Genomic DNA, 17,247 nt, shown 5'->3' with positions numbered 1-17,247 from the left:
GAATGATCCTCCTCCGATGACTGATGAACCCAATGGGTTACAGAGGGAACTGGGGAAAAGCCTGGGAGAGTGGGGGGGGGGAGCTTGAAGGCATTTCGCTTCTCATCAAGAAGCTTCTTCAGTACTATAGAACTGAAGAAGCTTCTTGGATGAGAAGTGAAACATATTCAAAGAAAAGCAAATGAAGCCCAGTTGCCTCTTGAAAAAGCACCTTGGGGATGAGGCCTCCTGCACGAGCAGAGGGTCAGACTAGAAGACCTCCAAGGGCCCTTCCAGCTCAGCTGTTCTTATTCTGTTAGCTGACAAGGGAACTTCCTACATACGCCTAAAAGCACCTTGAGGACCTCACTGGGCTCCAGCATCACCTTACCCCAGGTATTTACTGCAAATACAAGAACATTAAAATGATGTCAAATCTTAAAAAGTTGCTTTTGGCGAGAGGGGGGGGCATAAAAGTTTAAAAACTTATGGAGTTGCTCAATCAGGATCCCGTCCCAGCCAAGAAGAAGCTGAAGAGCAAGAGAGGAGCAGGACCAGGAACCCCTCCAGCCTTTGGGGCGCAGGATTTAAATAGGAAAAGCCCCCCCCCCAACCCAAGGCAGTGGGGGTGCTCCAGCTACGGCGCATTTAAGGGGAGAGGGACAGAGCTGGATGGGGCTGCAATGGGGGGGGGGGAAAGGTTCTCCTTCCTGGAGGCTTCGACCTCAGCAGAGGCCGAGGGGGTCCACATATTAATGGGGGGGTCCTGGAGGGGATTTCCCCCCTGCAGATTTGCAAGGGGGTCTTTGGGTGGGGAGGAAGCGGGAAAAGGGGGGTCAGGAGCTGCAGGGAGGAGCCCCCTCGGTCTCTCTGCCTGGAGGCCACGGAGGAGCCTGGCTGGAGCCCCCCAGGAGGAAGGGGAGACCCCTCAGCCCAGCCTGCCTGGGTGCCCCCCCCATATTTCCACCCCCCCGCCTTGTCTAGGGAGGGACTCCGGTTGGGGGAAGGGAGGGAGTCAGAGCCGCAGAAGGGCCCCCCAACCTCCGCCTGCCTGGATTCAGGGGGGAGGGGGAGAAGAGGGACCCCAAAGATCAAAGGAAAAATCCCCCCAAGTGTCACTTCCGCCCGAGAACAGAAAGGGAAACGGCACCGCGCAGGCGCACTCTGCGTGACTGAAAATGGAGGACGCCGATTGGTCGCTCTGGGGACGGCGCCGATTGGCTGCAGGACTCCTTGGGGCGGTCCCTCCGAAGGAATGGTGTTTCCGCCCCCCCCCACCCCTCCTTGCCTATGGGAAGAAAGCCTCAGCCCCAAAACGGCCCCCTGCTGGATGCGGGGAGACCCCAAAATTCAACGGGACCCCCTCGGCCCACCACCGCCCGGAACTCTCACAACTCTCGGGAACGCGCAGGCGCCATCTTGCTCACATAAAGGAAGGAAGACGCCGATTGGCCGTTCTGGAAACGGCGGTGATTGGCAGGAGGACCGCTTAGGGCGGTCTCTCCACAGGAACAGGCGGAGCTTCGGCCTTCCTACGCGAAAGAGCGTCGCCTCCACTTCCGGAAAACTAAACCGAGACCCGTGGAGCTGCCTGAGTCGCCGATAGAAGAGACAGGATGATGCAGGTTCGGCGCAAGGGATGCTGGGAGTTGCAGTCCAGGAGGGCATCTCCGGAAAGGGGAGGGAGGGAGGCGAGCAAGATGGGAAGGCCGAGGCCTCGTCTCGCTTGGGGATGCTGGGAAGGAGGCCGTTTCAGCCTCGAGGAGGCCCGTGGGAGGCGGGGGCTTGGGCCTGGGCCTCCCCTGCGGGGAAGGGGATGCAGCCGTGACCCTCTTCCCTTTCTCCCCTGCAGGAGGACGGAGGATGGCGGCGGATGCAGGAAAGAGGCGCCGCCCGAGAGGAGGAGGAGGAGGAGAGCGGGCCCCGCGGAGCTGTCCTGACCGGTCCTGGCGCGGCTTCCCCGGGAGACGGTGGGGAAAGGCCGGGAGGCTCTGGGGCTGCAGGAGGGAGGAGCCCAGGGGGAGCCCGGGAAAGGCGGCTGCCTGGAGGGCAATGCGGGGAGAAGGAAACGGACGGAGAACTCGAGACTGTCCTGGAGGGCGGAGGCTCCTTCAGAAGACCCCCAAAGCCTCGAAAGATCCAGGAGGGAGGAAAGGAACGTCAGTGCCCGGAATGCAAAAAATCCTTCAAAAGAAACGACCATCTTGAAAAACATCTAAGGATCCACTCAGGAGAAAAACCTCATACATGCCTAGAATGTGGAAAGAGCTTCACTCAGTTGGGAAACCTTTCTAGACATCAAAGGATCCATTCCGGAGAAAAACCATATGAATGCCTGGAGTGCGGAAAGAGATTCAATCTGAGGGAAAGCCTTAATACACATCAAAGGATCCACACTGGAGAGAAACCACATAAATGCTTGGAATGTGGAAAGAGCTTCAGTGTGAGGGAAAGCCTTTATAGACATCTAAGCATCCACTCAGGAGAAAAGGAATATCAGTGCCGGGAATGTGAAAAATCCTTCAAATCAAATAATGATCTTGAAAACCATGTAAGAATCCACACAGGAGAGAAACCTCATAGATGCTCTGAGTGTGGAAAGAGCTTCAATCATATGAGCAGCTTCTATAGACACAAGAGAATCCATTTACAAAAAACTTACGAATGCTGGGAATGTGAAAAATCCTTCAAAACAATTCAAATCCTTGAAAAACATTTAAGAATCCACTCAGAAGAGAAACCAAATAAATGCCTGGAGGCCGGGGAGTCCTTCGGAAGACCCGGGAGTCCCCAAAGGATCCAGGAGGGAGGAAAGAAATATCAGTGCCCAGAATGTGAAAAAACCTTCAAGAGAAATGGACATCTCCAACTCCATCTAAGCATCCACTCAGGAGAAAAGGAATATCAATGCCCAGAATGTGAAAAATTCTTCAGAAGAAAAGACCATCTTCAAAGCCATCTAACAATCCACTCAGGAGAGAAACCTCATAAATGCCTGGAGTGTGGAATGAGCTTCAATCACAGGAGCAGCTTTAGTAGACATCAAAGAATCCACTTGGGAGAGAAACCGAACAATTGCTTGGAGTGTGGAAAGAGCTTCAATGACGGGAGCAGCCCTTGTAGACATCAAACAATCCAGTCAGGAGACAAACCGAATAAATGCCTGGAGTGTGGAAAGAGCTTCAATGATAGGAGCAGCCTTTACAGACATAAAAGAACCCACTCAGCAGAAAAACCGTATAAATGCGTGGAGTGTGGAAAGAGCTTCGGTCATTGGAGCAATCTTCATCTACATCAAAGGATCCACTCAGGAGAGAAACCGTATAAATGCCTGGACTGTGGAATGAGATTCTGTCAGAGAAGCAGCCTTTATAGACATAGAAGAATCCACTCAGGCGAGAAACCGTATAAATGCCTGGAGTGTGGAAAGAGTTTCCGTCAGAAGACTAACCTTTATTTACATCAAAGGATCCACTCAGGAGAGAAACCGTATAAATGCCTGGACTGTGGAAAGAGATTTATGGATGGTGGGAACTTCCGTAAACATCAAAGGATTCACACAGGAGAAAAACCATATAAATGCCCGGAGTGTGGAAAGCGCTTTAATCACACAGGACACCTTATTACACATCAAAGAGTCCACCTAGGAGAAAAACAAAAAACCCGGCTGGGGTGCGGAAAGAGCTTCACTGACAGGAGAACAGACAAAAGACTCGGGAATCCCCAAAGAATCCATGAAGGAGAAAGGAAATATCAGTGCACAGAATGTGAAGAATCTTTCAAAACGAATAGAGGTCTTCTAAACCATCTAAGAATCCACACAGCAGAGAAAGCATTTCAATGTCTGGAGTGTGGAAAGTGCTTCACTCACAAGAGCACCCTTAACAGACATCAAATAATCCACTCAGGAGAGAAACTGCATAAGTGCCTAGATTGTGGAAAGAGCTTCACTCGGAAGGGACGTCTTTATGCACATCAAAGAATCCACACAGGAGAAAAACCATATGAATGCCTGGAGTGTGGAATGAGCTTTACTGACAGTGGGAATCTCCGCAAACATCAATGGATCCACACTGGAGAAAAACCATATAAATGCGTGGAATGTGGAAAATGTTTCAATATTAGAGGAACTCTGTATAGACATCAAATGATTCATACTGGAGAAAAACCACACAAATGCCTCGAATGTGGAAAGTGTTTCAATATGAGAGGAACTCTGTATACACATCAAATGATTCACACAGGAGAAAAACCACATAAATGCCTGGAATGTGGAAAGAGCTTTAATCGGAGAGGAAACCTTTACATACATCAAAGAATCCATACTGGAAAACCATATAAATGTCTAAAGTGTGGAAAGTGTTTCTCTGCAAACAGAAGTCTCTATACGCATCAAAGAATCCACACTGGAGAAACATCAAATACCACGTTTCCCACAAAATAACCCTAGCCTGATTTTTAAGCATGCGCCTAATATAAGCCCTGCCCCCAAAAATAAGGCCCAGTGAAGGGGGGTGGGCATGGCCAGCACAGGAGACAGCAAACCCTTGTCATCCGATGTTGTCTGGCAGCAGCTGCAGCCCACACAGCACAGGTGAGTTGATTACCTGTGCAAGCAGCAGGTGGAAGCAGAGGCAGAGGGGTAGGCTTTTCTAGGAAAGCCAAGTCTGCCAGAATCAGCGGGTGGCTGTGGCAGGCTCATCTTCACGCAACGACACTGGCAGCAGACGGAGGCAGAGGCGCAGGGGGTTAGGCAAGCAATCCAGATGCGCTGCAGAGATCTTTAAAAAGCCTACTGCAGGAGACTCAACTTTACATCTCTCAGCTTGGCTGCAGCTCGCACAGCGCATCGAGATCACCTGCCTTCCCCTGCCCCTCTGCCTCCGTCTGCCAGGGTCACTGAGGGAAGATGAGCCTCCCATGGCCGGCCACAGCTCTAGCCCACTGACTCTCAGCTTGCCCATGCTGAGCAGCCTGCTTTACCCCCCCACCTCTACTCCCACCTGCTGGTTACACAGGTAATCAACTGAAACATGGTAAATGCCTTGAGTGGGGCAAGAGCTTAACTAAGGATGTAAACCTTTGTCAACATCAAAGAATCCACACTAGAGAAAAATTTTATAAATGCCTGGAATATGTAATGTGGTTCAATATGAGAGTAGCTCTATAAACATCAAATGATTCACACAGGAGAAAAACCATATAAATGCCTGGACTGTGGGAAAAGCTTCAGGTCAAAGGAGAACCTTTATTCACATCAATAAATCCACATGAAAACAGTATAATTTTTTTTTTTTAAAAAAGTAGTTTGCTCTCTATTGTGTTTAATTTTGGTGTAGTTTAGTTTTAGTTTTAGTTTAGTTTTTATTGAATTTCTATACCGCCCTACTCCCGAAGGACTCAGGGCGGTGCACAGCCATGAAATAAAACACATAGATATACAAAATTTAAAATCGAATAAAATGAATTAAATAAATTTGGCTGAATTAATACCCATAATTTTAAATACCCATATTTTAAAATACAGTAAAAATTTAAAATTTACACTTAAAAGGGAGAAGATTTAGGCGAGGCCAGCTTGATGAAATAAAAGCGTCTTCAGCTCGCGGCGGAAGGTGCGCAGGTCCGGAATCCTCCGTATCTCTGGGGGGAGCTCATTCCAGATCGTCGGTGCCCCCACAGAGAAGGCTCTCCCCCTAGGGGCCGACAGCCGACATTGTTTGGTTGACGGCACCTGGAGGAGCCCCTCTCTGTGGGAGTGTACTGGTCGATGGGAGGCTATTGATGGTAGTAGGCGGTCCCGTAAGTAACCAGGTCCTAAGCCATGGAGCGCTTTAAAGGTGGTAACCAGAACCTTGAAGCGCACCCGGAACACCACCGGGAGGCAATGCAGCTCGCGCAGGAGAGGTGTTACATGGGAGCTCCACGTTGCTCCCATAACCACCCGCGCGGCCGCACTCTGCGCCAGTTGGAGCCTCCGGGTGCACCTCAAGGGGAGCCCCATGTAGAGAGCGTTACAATAGTCCAGACGAGAGGTGACGAGGGCATGAGTGACTGTGCGTAACGTGTAGTCTTCTTTTTCAGGTTGGGATTTCTCTCTTCGTTCATTGAGTTTCAAAATAGAGTTCCTTCTAGACCCTTTACTTTTTCTTAGGATTTTCATTTGATAAATATACAGTCTGAGTATCCTGTGGGCATAAGCTCAAACATATGACATGTTTTGCAAATCACTATAATGTCAGTCTCTCATGCCCATGATGTTTGTTTGTTTGTTAAATAATAAAAATGTCTAAAAACTTATTTTTCCTGTTGCGAAGGGTCAATTTACAATAGTTTACTGAAGTTCTTCACCCTGACATCATTCAGCCCATCTTGGGAGCAGCCAACCAGGATGTCTTGTGGCCAGGCAGTAAACCTGCAAGCCAGGTCACGAAACTCCCGGATGCACTCGGCCACTCCTCTCCATCCCTGGCTGATGGTGTTGATGCGACCTTCAGTTTTATGGTTGGCCGGGGGGGGGGTCCTTGAACCGCTTGTGAAGGACACCGTGAAGGTGTTGAATTTTCTCAGCTCCAGGGTATCCTCCTTGTGGAGAGTGATTCTCCACTGTGAAGTGGCCCCTTCTAGGGCCACAGGGACACGTCTCACTTTGGCACCTTCCATGGTTCTTCCCAGACCATACTCCTACATGTAGCTCCAAAACTCTGCCAAGGAGAACCCCCGTTGCTGGAGGTCCCTGTTAAATTTTATGCCCACCAGTGGTGTGTTATGAGACCTCCTCACTGATGCTAGCCACGGCGGGGGGGGGGGGGAGCGGAGGGGAGAAAGAAACCAGTGGTGAAATGTAAAATTTGGTACTACTGGTTCTGTGGCTGTGACTTGGTGTGTGTGGGGTAATTGTGACTGGGTGCGCGTGGCCAACTTTTTTTTTTTTTTAACTTTTAAAACCATTTTTTCTACAACCTCTTCGGCTGGTGAGGTTGTAAAAAATGCTTTTAAAGCCTCTGACGATCCCAGCTGACTTGCCTGATTGGTAGAAGCTTTTTTTTTTTAGCCTCTGACAATCCCAGCTGACCTTTTTTTTTTAATTTTTTTTTTTTATATTTTTATATGCCGCCCTTCTCCGGAGACTCAGGGCGGCTTACAATGCGTTAAGCAATAGCCTTCATACTTTTCTATATTTTATACAAAGTCAGCTTATTGCCCCCACAAACCGGGTCCTCATTTTAGCCACCTTAGAAAGGATGGAAGGCTGAGTCGACCTTGAGCCTGGTGAGAATTGAACTCGCAGTAATTGCAGGCAGCTGGATGTTAAATGCTGCCTTAGTAGGAGGCATTAGCCGCCTACGCCACTCAGGCTCCTTGCCTGATCGGCAGAAGCTTTTTTTAAAAAAGCCTCTGACAATCCCAGCTGACTGGCCTGATCGGCAGAGGCTTTCTTTTCCTTTTAAAAGCATTTTTTTGGCCGAAGAGGTTGTAGAAAAAAATGCTTTTAAAAGCCTCTGATGATCCCAGCTGAGCCACGCGATCGTCAGAGGCTTTTTTTTTTTTACTTTTAAAAGCATTTTTTCAGCCAAAGAGGTTGTAGAAAAAATGCTTTCAAAAATTAAAAAAAAAGCCTCTGATGATTGCGCGGCTCAGACGGGCAATGGGGCGTGGGTGGGTGGGTGGGGAGGCAGGGATTTTTGCTATCGCGCGATCCGGTCCGAACCGGGAGCATTTCACCCCTGCTCAAAAGTAAGCAAACTTCCACACAACACCACTTTAGTATTCCCTTTACAGGTTGTCCTCGACTCGACGACCACAATTGAGCCCAAAATTTATGTTGTTCAGTGAGAAATTTGTTAAGGGACTTTTCTCCCATTTTACGGCTCTTCTTGCCACATTTGTGAAGTGAATCACTGTAGGGGTTAAATTAGTAAGACGGTGAATCTGGTTTTCCACTCGGCTTTGCTTGTGACGAGGTCGCAAGAGGGGATCAACGGTCATAAATATGAGTTCCCAGGGTCTTGAATTTTGATCACGTAACCATGGGGATGCTGCAACGGTCATAAGTGTGGAAAACAGCCATGTCACTTTTTTTTAGTGTCATTGCAACTTCGAATGGGCGCTAAGCGAATTGTAAGTCTACCTTCATTGCTATGCTCTGTTTAATGATTGTGCTGTTCTGTGATGCCCAATAGTTGAACTTGAATAATCTTACACGTATTTTTCAAGAGGTGTGTAATATTACGAGCAGCAGTGTCTTCGATTCCACAAAAAAAAAAAAAACCTCGTCTCACGATTTGTTCTGATTGGTGAGCAGAATAATGTGGCTGTAAGTCACACAGGCCTTAAACAACTTCAGTGGTGAAGAACTAAAGTCTTAGGGCTGCAATCTCGCCTAGTGCCTGGATCCGCGAGTAGCAGCAGGAGGAAGATGACGATGAAGGTAAGATTTGGACTGTAAAGTGGACGCCAGGAAGGGTATCGGAGTGGAGGTTGGTGCAGGCAATTATGCCCAGGAGGGCTGGGCATTCTTGGGGCATGGCACTGCAACGCATTGCTGGGCTGGGCAAAGGCTGCGTTTTGTACTACAAATCGATGGCTTTTTTTGCTGCATATTCTTTCCTCGATCTTCCTGACCGACTTTTGATGCAGTAGAATGAATAAAATAACATAAAACTTCCAACTTTTTACTTTTAGATAAGATACCTTCTATAACATCAAATCTAATAGCAAAAACCAAAAGCTTTATTTTCTTTTTCTACCTTAAGCACAATCTCCAAAAATGGTTTCCCAGTAGAAGTAAAATTACGTTCTTTTTTTAAAAATCAGTTAAGTTTAACCATCTTTGCTAACTCCCATCAACTTTTGCAGCCATTTGTCCATTGAGGGAATTAGTTTGATCGTTCGCTTACCGATGTGTCGCATGTACTGAATATTACATGCATCATATTTCTTTACCCTGTAGGAAAAAAACATGAGCCCACCTCCTTAATGAACGATTTTTGCTTTGCTTGAATTATTTGGCGGTTTGTATTTGTATTTTCAGGTGGGCAAAGAAACCTGTTTACAAAGGTAAAAGTCTCTCACAGTGGAGGTAATTCAGCTCTTTTCAGCTCCACAGCAAACTGGTAGTGCCTGGGTTTAGAAGCAAAGATACCACATGATTAAAAACTATCAACTGCTAATTAAAAATAACATTCTCTGGAGCACATCTTCAGCCAGCTTCCCTTTCCTAAGAAGGGAAATGGAGTGGAAGAATTGGCGTTTTCCCCCTTGGAATAAAAGGTTGATAAATTTCCTACAAATGGAGGGAAGCTTCCCCAAAGTCCAGGAGCCCTTCTGAAATCCAACCTACCACTTGGATGGCGTCTTCATCCTAATAACTGGCAGTTTAGCCTGCATGAATGAGGTCCTAAAGCCAGCAGAATTCCAACGGAGATGACAGGTGCCTATCAAACCTCACCTGCTCCACCTTTTCTACATGCCAGGCAAATGTCTGTAGGAGGCCAGCAAACCCATCACCAAAGCTGCCCATTTTCTCACCTTTTTGTACAAAAGGTGGAGAAGAAAAAGGAGGGGGTGGGGGGAAAGAAGAGGAAGAGCAGGGGGGAAGCAAGTGGAGGGGCAGGGGTGAAGGTGGGGGTGGAAAGAGGAGGGGCAGGGGGTGGGGGGAGAAGAGGAAAAGGAGGGGGGAAGAAGAGGAAGAGCAGGGGGGAAGCAAGTGGAGGGGAAAAGAGGAGGGGGTGGGGGTGAGGGGAGAAGAGGAAAAGGAGGGGTGGGGGAGGAGAAAAAAGGGGGGTGGGGGGAAAGAGGAGGGGCAGGGGGTGAGGGGAGAAGAGGAAAGGGGCTGGGTGGGAGAAGAGGGGCAGGGGTGGGGGGCACCAGAGGAAGGAAAGGGTAAGGGGGGAAAGAACAAGAGGGATGGGGGGAAAGCAAGTGGAGGGGCAGGGGGGAAAAGAGGAGGGGCAGGGGGTGGGGGGAGAAGAGGAAGAGGAGGGGGGAAGAAAAGGAAGGGCAAGAGGTGGGGGAAAGGAGGGACGGGGTGAGGGGAGAAGAGGAAAAGGGCTGGGTGGGAGAAGAGGGGCAGGGGTGGGGGGCACCAGAGGAAGGAAAGGGTACGGGGGGGGGGGGAGAACAGGAGGGATGGGGGGGGAAGCAAGTGGAGGGGCAGAGGGTGGGGGTGGAAAGAAGAGGGGCAGGAAGTGGGAAAAGAAGTGGGTGGGGGAAGAAGTGGAAAAGGAGGGGGTGGGGAGGAGAAAAAGGAGGGGGTGGGGGAGGAGAAAAAGGGGGGGTGGGGGAAGAAAAGGAAGGGCAGGAGGTGGGGGAAAGAAGAGGGGGAGGGGCTGAGGGTGGAAAGGAGGGGCAGGGGGTGGGGGAAGAGGAAGAGCAGGGGGGAAGCAAGTGGAGGGACGGGGTGGGGAGAAGAGAAAAAGGGGTGGGGGAAGAAAAGGAAGGGCAGGAGATGGGGAAAAGAAGAGGGGCAGGGAGTGGGGGTGGAAAGAAGAGGAGGGGCAGGAAGTGGGAAAAGAAGTGGGTGGGGGTGGGGGAAGAAGAGGAAAAGGAAGGGGGGGTGGGAGGAGAAAAGGGGGTGGGGGGAAGAAAAGGAAGGGCAGGAGGCGGGGGAAAGAAGAGGGGGAGGGGCTGAGGGTGGAAAGGAGGGGCAGGGGGTGGGGGAAGAGGAAGAGCAGGGGGGAAGCAAGTGGAGGGGCAGGGGGTGGGGGGAATAGAAGAGGGGGGAGAAGAGGAAAGGGAGGGGGTGGGGGGAAGAAGAGGGGGTGGGGGGGAAAAGAGGAGGGGCAGGGGCTGAGGGGAGAAGAGGAAAAGGAGGGGGTGGGGGAGGAGAAAAAGGGGGGGTGGGGGGGAAAAGAGGAGGGGCAGGGGGTGAGGGGAGAAGAGGAAAAGGGCTGGGTGGGAGAAGAGGGGCAGGGGTGGGGGGCACCAGAGGAAGGAGAGGGTACGGGGGGGGGGGGAAGAACAGGAGGGATGGGGGGGGAAGCAAGTGGAGGGGCAGAGGGTGGGGGGGAAAAGAGGAGGGGCAGGAGGAGCACCAGAAGAAGGGCAGGAGGTGGGCAAGGGGGATGGGGGGGAGAAAGAGGAGGGGGGCAGAGAAAAGCCAAGGCAGACCACCCCCCAATCCGCCCCTCAGGACTTCCCCCACTTTGTCTCCCCACCGCACAACCCTGCGAGGTAGGCCGGCGGAGGGAAGGCTGCACCCGCCTCTCAGAGCAGCCCCTCGACCGCAGCCGCGCCTGAAACACGGACCAGGTTGCCGGGGGGGTGGGGGGCGAACGAAGGGAGGAAGGGCGGACAGGCCAGCCTTGGAAGAGCCGCGGAGGGCGAATGGAGCGCGGATGGGAAGAGCCAGCAGCGGAGGGGCGGAGCCAAAGCGGGGGAGGAGCCCAAACACCGAGCGTCGTGTGCGCAACTCCAGTAAGAAGCGAGGGGCGGGGTCACAAAGCGGGCCCGCCAATGGGATGGCGTAGAAGGCGGCCGCATGCAAATATTCACCGGTCCTTGCGGAGAAACTTTTCTTCCCACGTTCCGCAATCGGACAAATATACGGGAGCTACAGGGGAAGAAAAGGCCCCGCCCACAGATGCGCAATCAGACGAGCGACGGAAGTAGGTGTCTAATTAGGCGACAGTGGCTCCCGGATGCAGGTATAGCGCGGGGATTGCTGGGAGTAGCACTTTGACGGGCTCTGCGGACAAGAGAGTCCTGGGGGGGAGGCCCGTGGGAGGCGGGGGGGGGGCTTGTGCCTGGGCCTCCCCTGGGGGGAAGGGGAGGCAGCCTTGACCGTCTTCTCTTTCTCCCCTGCAGGAGGACGAAGGATGGCGGCGGATGGAGGAAAGAGGCGCCGCCCGAGAGGAGGAGGAGGAGGAGAGCAGGCCCTGCAGAGCAGACCTGCCCGGTCCCGGCGCGGCTTCCCTGGCAGATGGAGGGGAAAGGCCGGGGGGCTCCGGGGCTGCAGGAGGGAGGAGCCCAGGGGGAGCCCGGGAAAGGCGGCTGCCTGGAGGGCGATGCGGGGAAGAGGAAACGGGCGGAGACCCCGAGATGGGCCTGGAGGGCGGAGGCTCCTCCCGAAGACCCCGAAAGCCCCGAAGGATCCAGGAGGGAGGAAAGGAACATCAGTGCCCGGAATGTGGAAAAACCTTCAAAAGGAACGGAAATCTTGAAAACCATTTAAAAATCCACTCGGGAGAAAAGAAATATGGATGCCCAGAATGTGAAAAATCCTTCAAAAATAATAGAAATCTGAAAAACCATTTAACGATCCACTCAGGAGAGAAACCATTTAAATGCCAGGAGTGTGGAATCAGCTTCTATTACAGGAGCAGCTTTAGTAGACATCTAACAATCCACACAGGAGAAAAACCTCATAAGTGCCTGGAGTGTGGAAAGAGCTTCACTCAGAGGAGCAGCCTTTATAAACATCAAAGGACCCACTGGAGAGAGAAACCGAATAAAAGCCTGGAAGGTGGAGGGTCCTTCGGAAGACACAGGAATCCCCAAAAGATCCAGGAGGAAGAAAAGAAATATCAGTGCCCGGAATGTGAAAAATCCTTCAAAAGAAATGGAGATCTGGAAAACCATCTAAGGAGCCACTCAGGAGAAAAATCATACGAATGCCCAGAATGTGAAAAATCCTTCAAAACAAATAGACATTTTGAAAACCATCTAAAAAACCACTCAGTTGGAAATCCACACCAATGCTTTGAGTGTGGAAAGAACTTCAACCAGAGAGCAGATCTTAATCAACATCAAAGAATCCACACAGGAGAACAACCTTATAAATGCTTTGAGTGTGGAAAGAGCTTCCGTCAGAGGAGCAGCCATTATAGACATCAAAGAATACACTCAGGAGAAAAACCTCATAAATGCCTGCAGTGTGGAAAGAGCTTCAGTCATAGGAATACTCTTTATGTGCATCAAAGGATCCACACGGGAGAAAAACCTTATATATGCCTGCAGTGTGGAAAGAGATTTACTGATGGTGGAAACCTTTATAAGCATCAAAGTATTCACACAGGAGAAAAACCCTATAAATGCCTCAAGTGTGGAAAGAGTTTTACTATGCGTGGACGTCTTCATGACCATCAAAGAATTCACACTGGAGAGAAACCCTATACATGCATGGAATGTGAAAGCAGCTTCAGTAGTAAAACATCCCTGTATAGCCATCAAAGGATTCACACAGGAGAAAAACCATATCAATGCCTGGAATTTGGAAAGAGCTTCAATCACACAGGACATCTTACTACACATCAAGGTATCCACTTAGGAGAGAAACAGGAAAACCACCCGGGGTGTGGAAATAGCTTCAGTGAGAGAACAGACGAAACACTCAGCAATCCCCAAAGAATCCATGAGGGAGAAAAGAAATACCAATGCACAGAATGTGAAAAATCTTTCAAAACAAATGCCTATCTTAAAAGCCATCTAAGAATCCACACAGCAGAGAAACCATTTCAATGTCTGGAGTGTGGAAAGTGCTTCACTCACAAGAGCACCCTTATTAGACATCAAATAATCCACTCAGGAGAGAAACTGCATAAGTGCCTAGATTGTGGAAAGAGCTTCACTCGGAAGGGACGTCTTTATGCACATCAAAGAATCCACACAGGAGAAAAACCATATGAATGCCTGGAGTGTGGAATGAGCTTTACCGACGGTGGAAAGCTCAGCAAACATCAATGGATCCACACTGGAGAAAAACCATATAAATGCCTGCAATGTGGAAAGACCTTCAGTCATAGGAGCACCCTTTATGTACATCAAAGGATTCATACAGGAGAAAAGCCACATAAATGTCCAGACTGTGGAAAGAGCTTCAATCGGGCAGGAAACCTTTACATTCATCAAAGGATCCACACTGGACAAAAACCGTATCAATGCCTGGAGTGTGGAAAGAGCTTCAATCAGAGAGGAAACCTTTACATACATCGAAGAATCCACTCAGGAGAGAAACCCTATAAATGCCTGGAATGTGGAAAGTCTTTCAATAGGAAAGGGACTCTGTATGGACATCAAATGATTCATAAGGAAGAAAAATCACAGAAATGCCTGGAGTATGGAGAAAGCTTCAGTTCAAAGCAGAACCTTTATTCTCATGAAGGAATCCACACGAGGAAAACCATATGAATGCCTTGATTGTGGAAAGAGCTTTACTAATGGTGGACACCTTCATTGACATGAAAGGATTCACATGGGGGGGGGATGCTAAATATACGAATTTTCTTCCCGTACAGAAGTTCTCAGTGTACATGCAAAGCAACAGAATATTAATAGCAAAATAACTGGTGGAAGGGACCTTGGAGGCCTTCTAGTCCAACCCCCTGCTCAAGCAGGAGACGCTATACAATTTGAAACAAGTGGCTATTGTCAAAAACATTTAGTAAGGAAGCACCCACAACTTCTTTTTTTTAAAACAAAAAATTATTGGTTTTTTTTTTTATTAAGTTACATGATAATACAATTCAACAACATTCGGTTTAGCTGTGTTCATAAATATATACAGATTATATACACGGTGTTCTCTGCTTTACTTAATTGTTTTAATAGTCGCACCCTCCCTTATTCTTCCTTTTACTTTTATCTTCTATCCACTTATATCACATTTCCCACACCGTGTAATATTCCGAGTTCTCTTTTCCGTTTATCACATATGTTAGTTTACACATTTCTGCGCATTCTAATATTTTCCTAATTACATGCTCTTCCGGTGGCAGTCCTTTCTCTTTCCAATACTGTGCATATATTATTTTGGCAGCTGTAGTAATATGCATAATTAGGTACCTCTTTTTTTTCTCATATGCCCTTTTTAATATTCCCAGGAGGAAGGTTTCAGGTGCCAAATCGAGATTTTCCTCTATTATTTCTTGTATCCATCTTCGAATCGTTTTCCAAAATTTCGTTGCTTTGGGGCATGTCCACCACATATGATAGAAGGTACCGTGATGGTGGCACATTTCCAACAATTTGGGCTCGTATTTGGGTAAATTTTTGCTATCCTGGTTTCTCTTCAGATCGTATAAATCTTTCGCCTTTTATTGGTTTTTTTTCTTTTCTCCTCTCCCACATTCACCCACATCTTTTTTTTTTTTTTACAGTGTTGGTCGTTTCTTATCTTATACAATTAGTCAAATTCAAATACATTTTACTCAATTACAATTTTTATCAATATTGTCTTCCCCCACTTTCCTTTTTTTGAATATACCTCAGTAATTCTATACTTGCATATATAAACACCTCCTTCATGTATCCCTAAATTCTAACTTTGCTAGTTGTACATATTTGTCCTCTTTTATTCTTTAACAATTTATTCTTTTTCCTAATATACTTATATTTGTTTGTTCAGAGCTGCCTTTCTTCCACTTCTTTATTGTACAGCAATCTCTCTCCTCAAACCTAGCCTCTCCCTCTTCTCCTTCCAACTTTCTTTCCCCACCTTCTTCTTCTCTTCTCTACTTCCCCTTCCCTTCTCCTCCTCTCTTCCCCCGTCTTACCTTCTCTCCTACTCTGCCTTCCTTTCCCTTGCTTCCTCCCTACTCTTCCGTCCCTCTCTCTCCTTCCTGCTCCCCTCCAGTTCCTTCATCTCTGCACCCAGAACTTCTGAAGGAAAGCTGTTCCACTGGTTAATTGTTAGATATTGGAACAGTGCTATCATGTCACTCCTAGTCCTTATCTCTAGACTAGCTGTATCCAGTTCCCGCAATCGTTCTTCACATGTTTTAGTCTCCAGCCCCTTAATCATCCTAGTTGCTCTTCTTTGCACTTTTTCCAAAGTCTCAACAACTTTTTGTACTGTGGTGACCAAAACTGAACGTAATATTCAGGTGTGGCCTTACTAAGGTTTTATAAAGTGGTGCTAAATTTCACGCGATGTTGATTCTGTGCTTCTGTTTATACAACCAAGGATTCAGTTAGCTGTTTTGGGTGCTGCTGCTTTTTGTTAACTCATATTTAAGCAATTGTCCACTGGGAGTCCAGGGTCCCTCTCTCAATTACTGTTTTTGAACCAGGTTTCGCCTAATCTATACTTTTCCTGCCCAGGTGTAAAAACCTTGCTTTTTTCCACATTAAATTTCATGTTGTTGGATAAGGCCCATTGCTCAAGTTTGTCAAGATCTATCTGGATCTTGAGCCTGTAATTTAGGGTGTTGGCTATTCCTGCCCTTTTAGTATTATCTGCAAATTTGATGAGTCCTCCTCCTATTCCCTCATCTAAGTCATTTATGAAAATATTGAAGGGTACTGGGCCTAAGACGGAACCTTCTGGTTCCCCACTGCTTCCTTCCCTCCATGTAGATGTATTCCCATTAAGGATCACCCAATGTGTCAGCCAATTACAAATCAATCCATCCAACCCAGTCATGAGTTTCATTCCACCACATTTTAGTAATAGCAACTATATCATATGTACCTTCGTGTATTAGTATTTCAACTTCACCCTGTTTCTTCCCTAAACTTTGAGCGTTCATATATAGGGATTTGAGTCCTTTATGGATCTTGGTTATGTTTCTTATATCTCCTACTTTGTATCTCGGTTTTCCATCCTTTCCATCACTCTTTACTTCACTGTTTTTTTCCTTTTTTTCCTTCTTTCTCTTTACTCCCTGCCTCCTTGTATGAATGGTTATCTAGCGGTTTTTGCTTGGAATCGGGTTCTAGAGGTCTTGAAGATTGGAGACCCTCCCCACTCAACTTTCTAACTTCAAAATAAAGAACGTTTTGAATGGTACATGCTAGGCATTTCAACTGGCTGAAATTGTACCTTTTCACAATAGTTTTATGTGATTCCTTTCCCCATGCAAATGTTCTCCTTTTAATGCAATGCCCTTTTCAATGGTTATGCTTAATATGATAGGATGTTTAACTTACTGTCCCTGTCTCTGATGTAACTGAGCAGGATTTCTTCCATACAGTCAACAGTTTTATACTTTTCCTACTGTATGGAGTGTAAAATGAAACCTGAGTCTGTCCTGGGCTCCTTTTTTCATTAAGGGAAACCTCTTTGCTAGATTACTCTAAAGGTGCCTTTAAATGATCTGCCAACTCTGTGCCTAATTCAAACAAGTGTGCTGTGGTAGAATCCAGGTGTCAGACCTGCCCCAACCTGGTCCCTTAAGAAAGACCCTCGACTTCATCGGAATGAAACCTCTGATGCAAACCAATTCTGGGTTTCTCTGGTCTTCATCGCCTGTCATTTCCCACCCACCTTGTTTCCCATTTGTCCATCTCCCCAATGCCCCTCCAGACGGCAGGACCTGACACTAAGGC

General features: G+C 48.1%; 2 protein-coding genes across 2 annotated transcripts in view; both read left to right on the top strand.

Moving 5' to 3' along the window:
- LOC148111769 (uncharacterized) overlaps positions 1-17,247 on the top strand; it is a 332,684-nt gene that overhangs the window by 48,504 nt on the left and 266,933 nt on the right. The window lies entirely within an intron of this gene.
- LOC117656517 (uncharacterized) lies at positions 1,468-16,708 on the top strand. The gene is made up of 4 exons (XM_087879913.1): positions 1,468-1,604; positions 1,832-4,421; positions 4,874-4,997; positions 11,763-16,708. The coding sequence occupies exons 1-4, from the start codon at positions 1,596-1,598 to the stop codon at positions 14,107-14,109; spliced, it is 5,070 nt and encodes a 1,689-aa protein (XP_087736039.1). The 5' UTR covers positions 1,468-1,595; the 3' UTR covers positions 14,110-16,708.

Source organism: Pantherophis guttatus, chromosome 16 (genome assembly GCF_059756535.1).
Source record: "Pantherophis guttatus breed Tessera chromosome 16, ASM5975653v1, whole genome shotgun sequence".
NCBI classification, from domain to species: domain Eukaryota; kingdom Metazoa; phylum Chordata; class Lepidosauria; order Squamata; family Colubridae; genus Pantherophis; species Pantherophis guttatus.
Note: the sequence above shows the minus strand (reverse complement) of the source record. Positions and strands in the feature narration are given on the sequence as shown.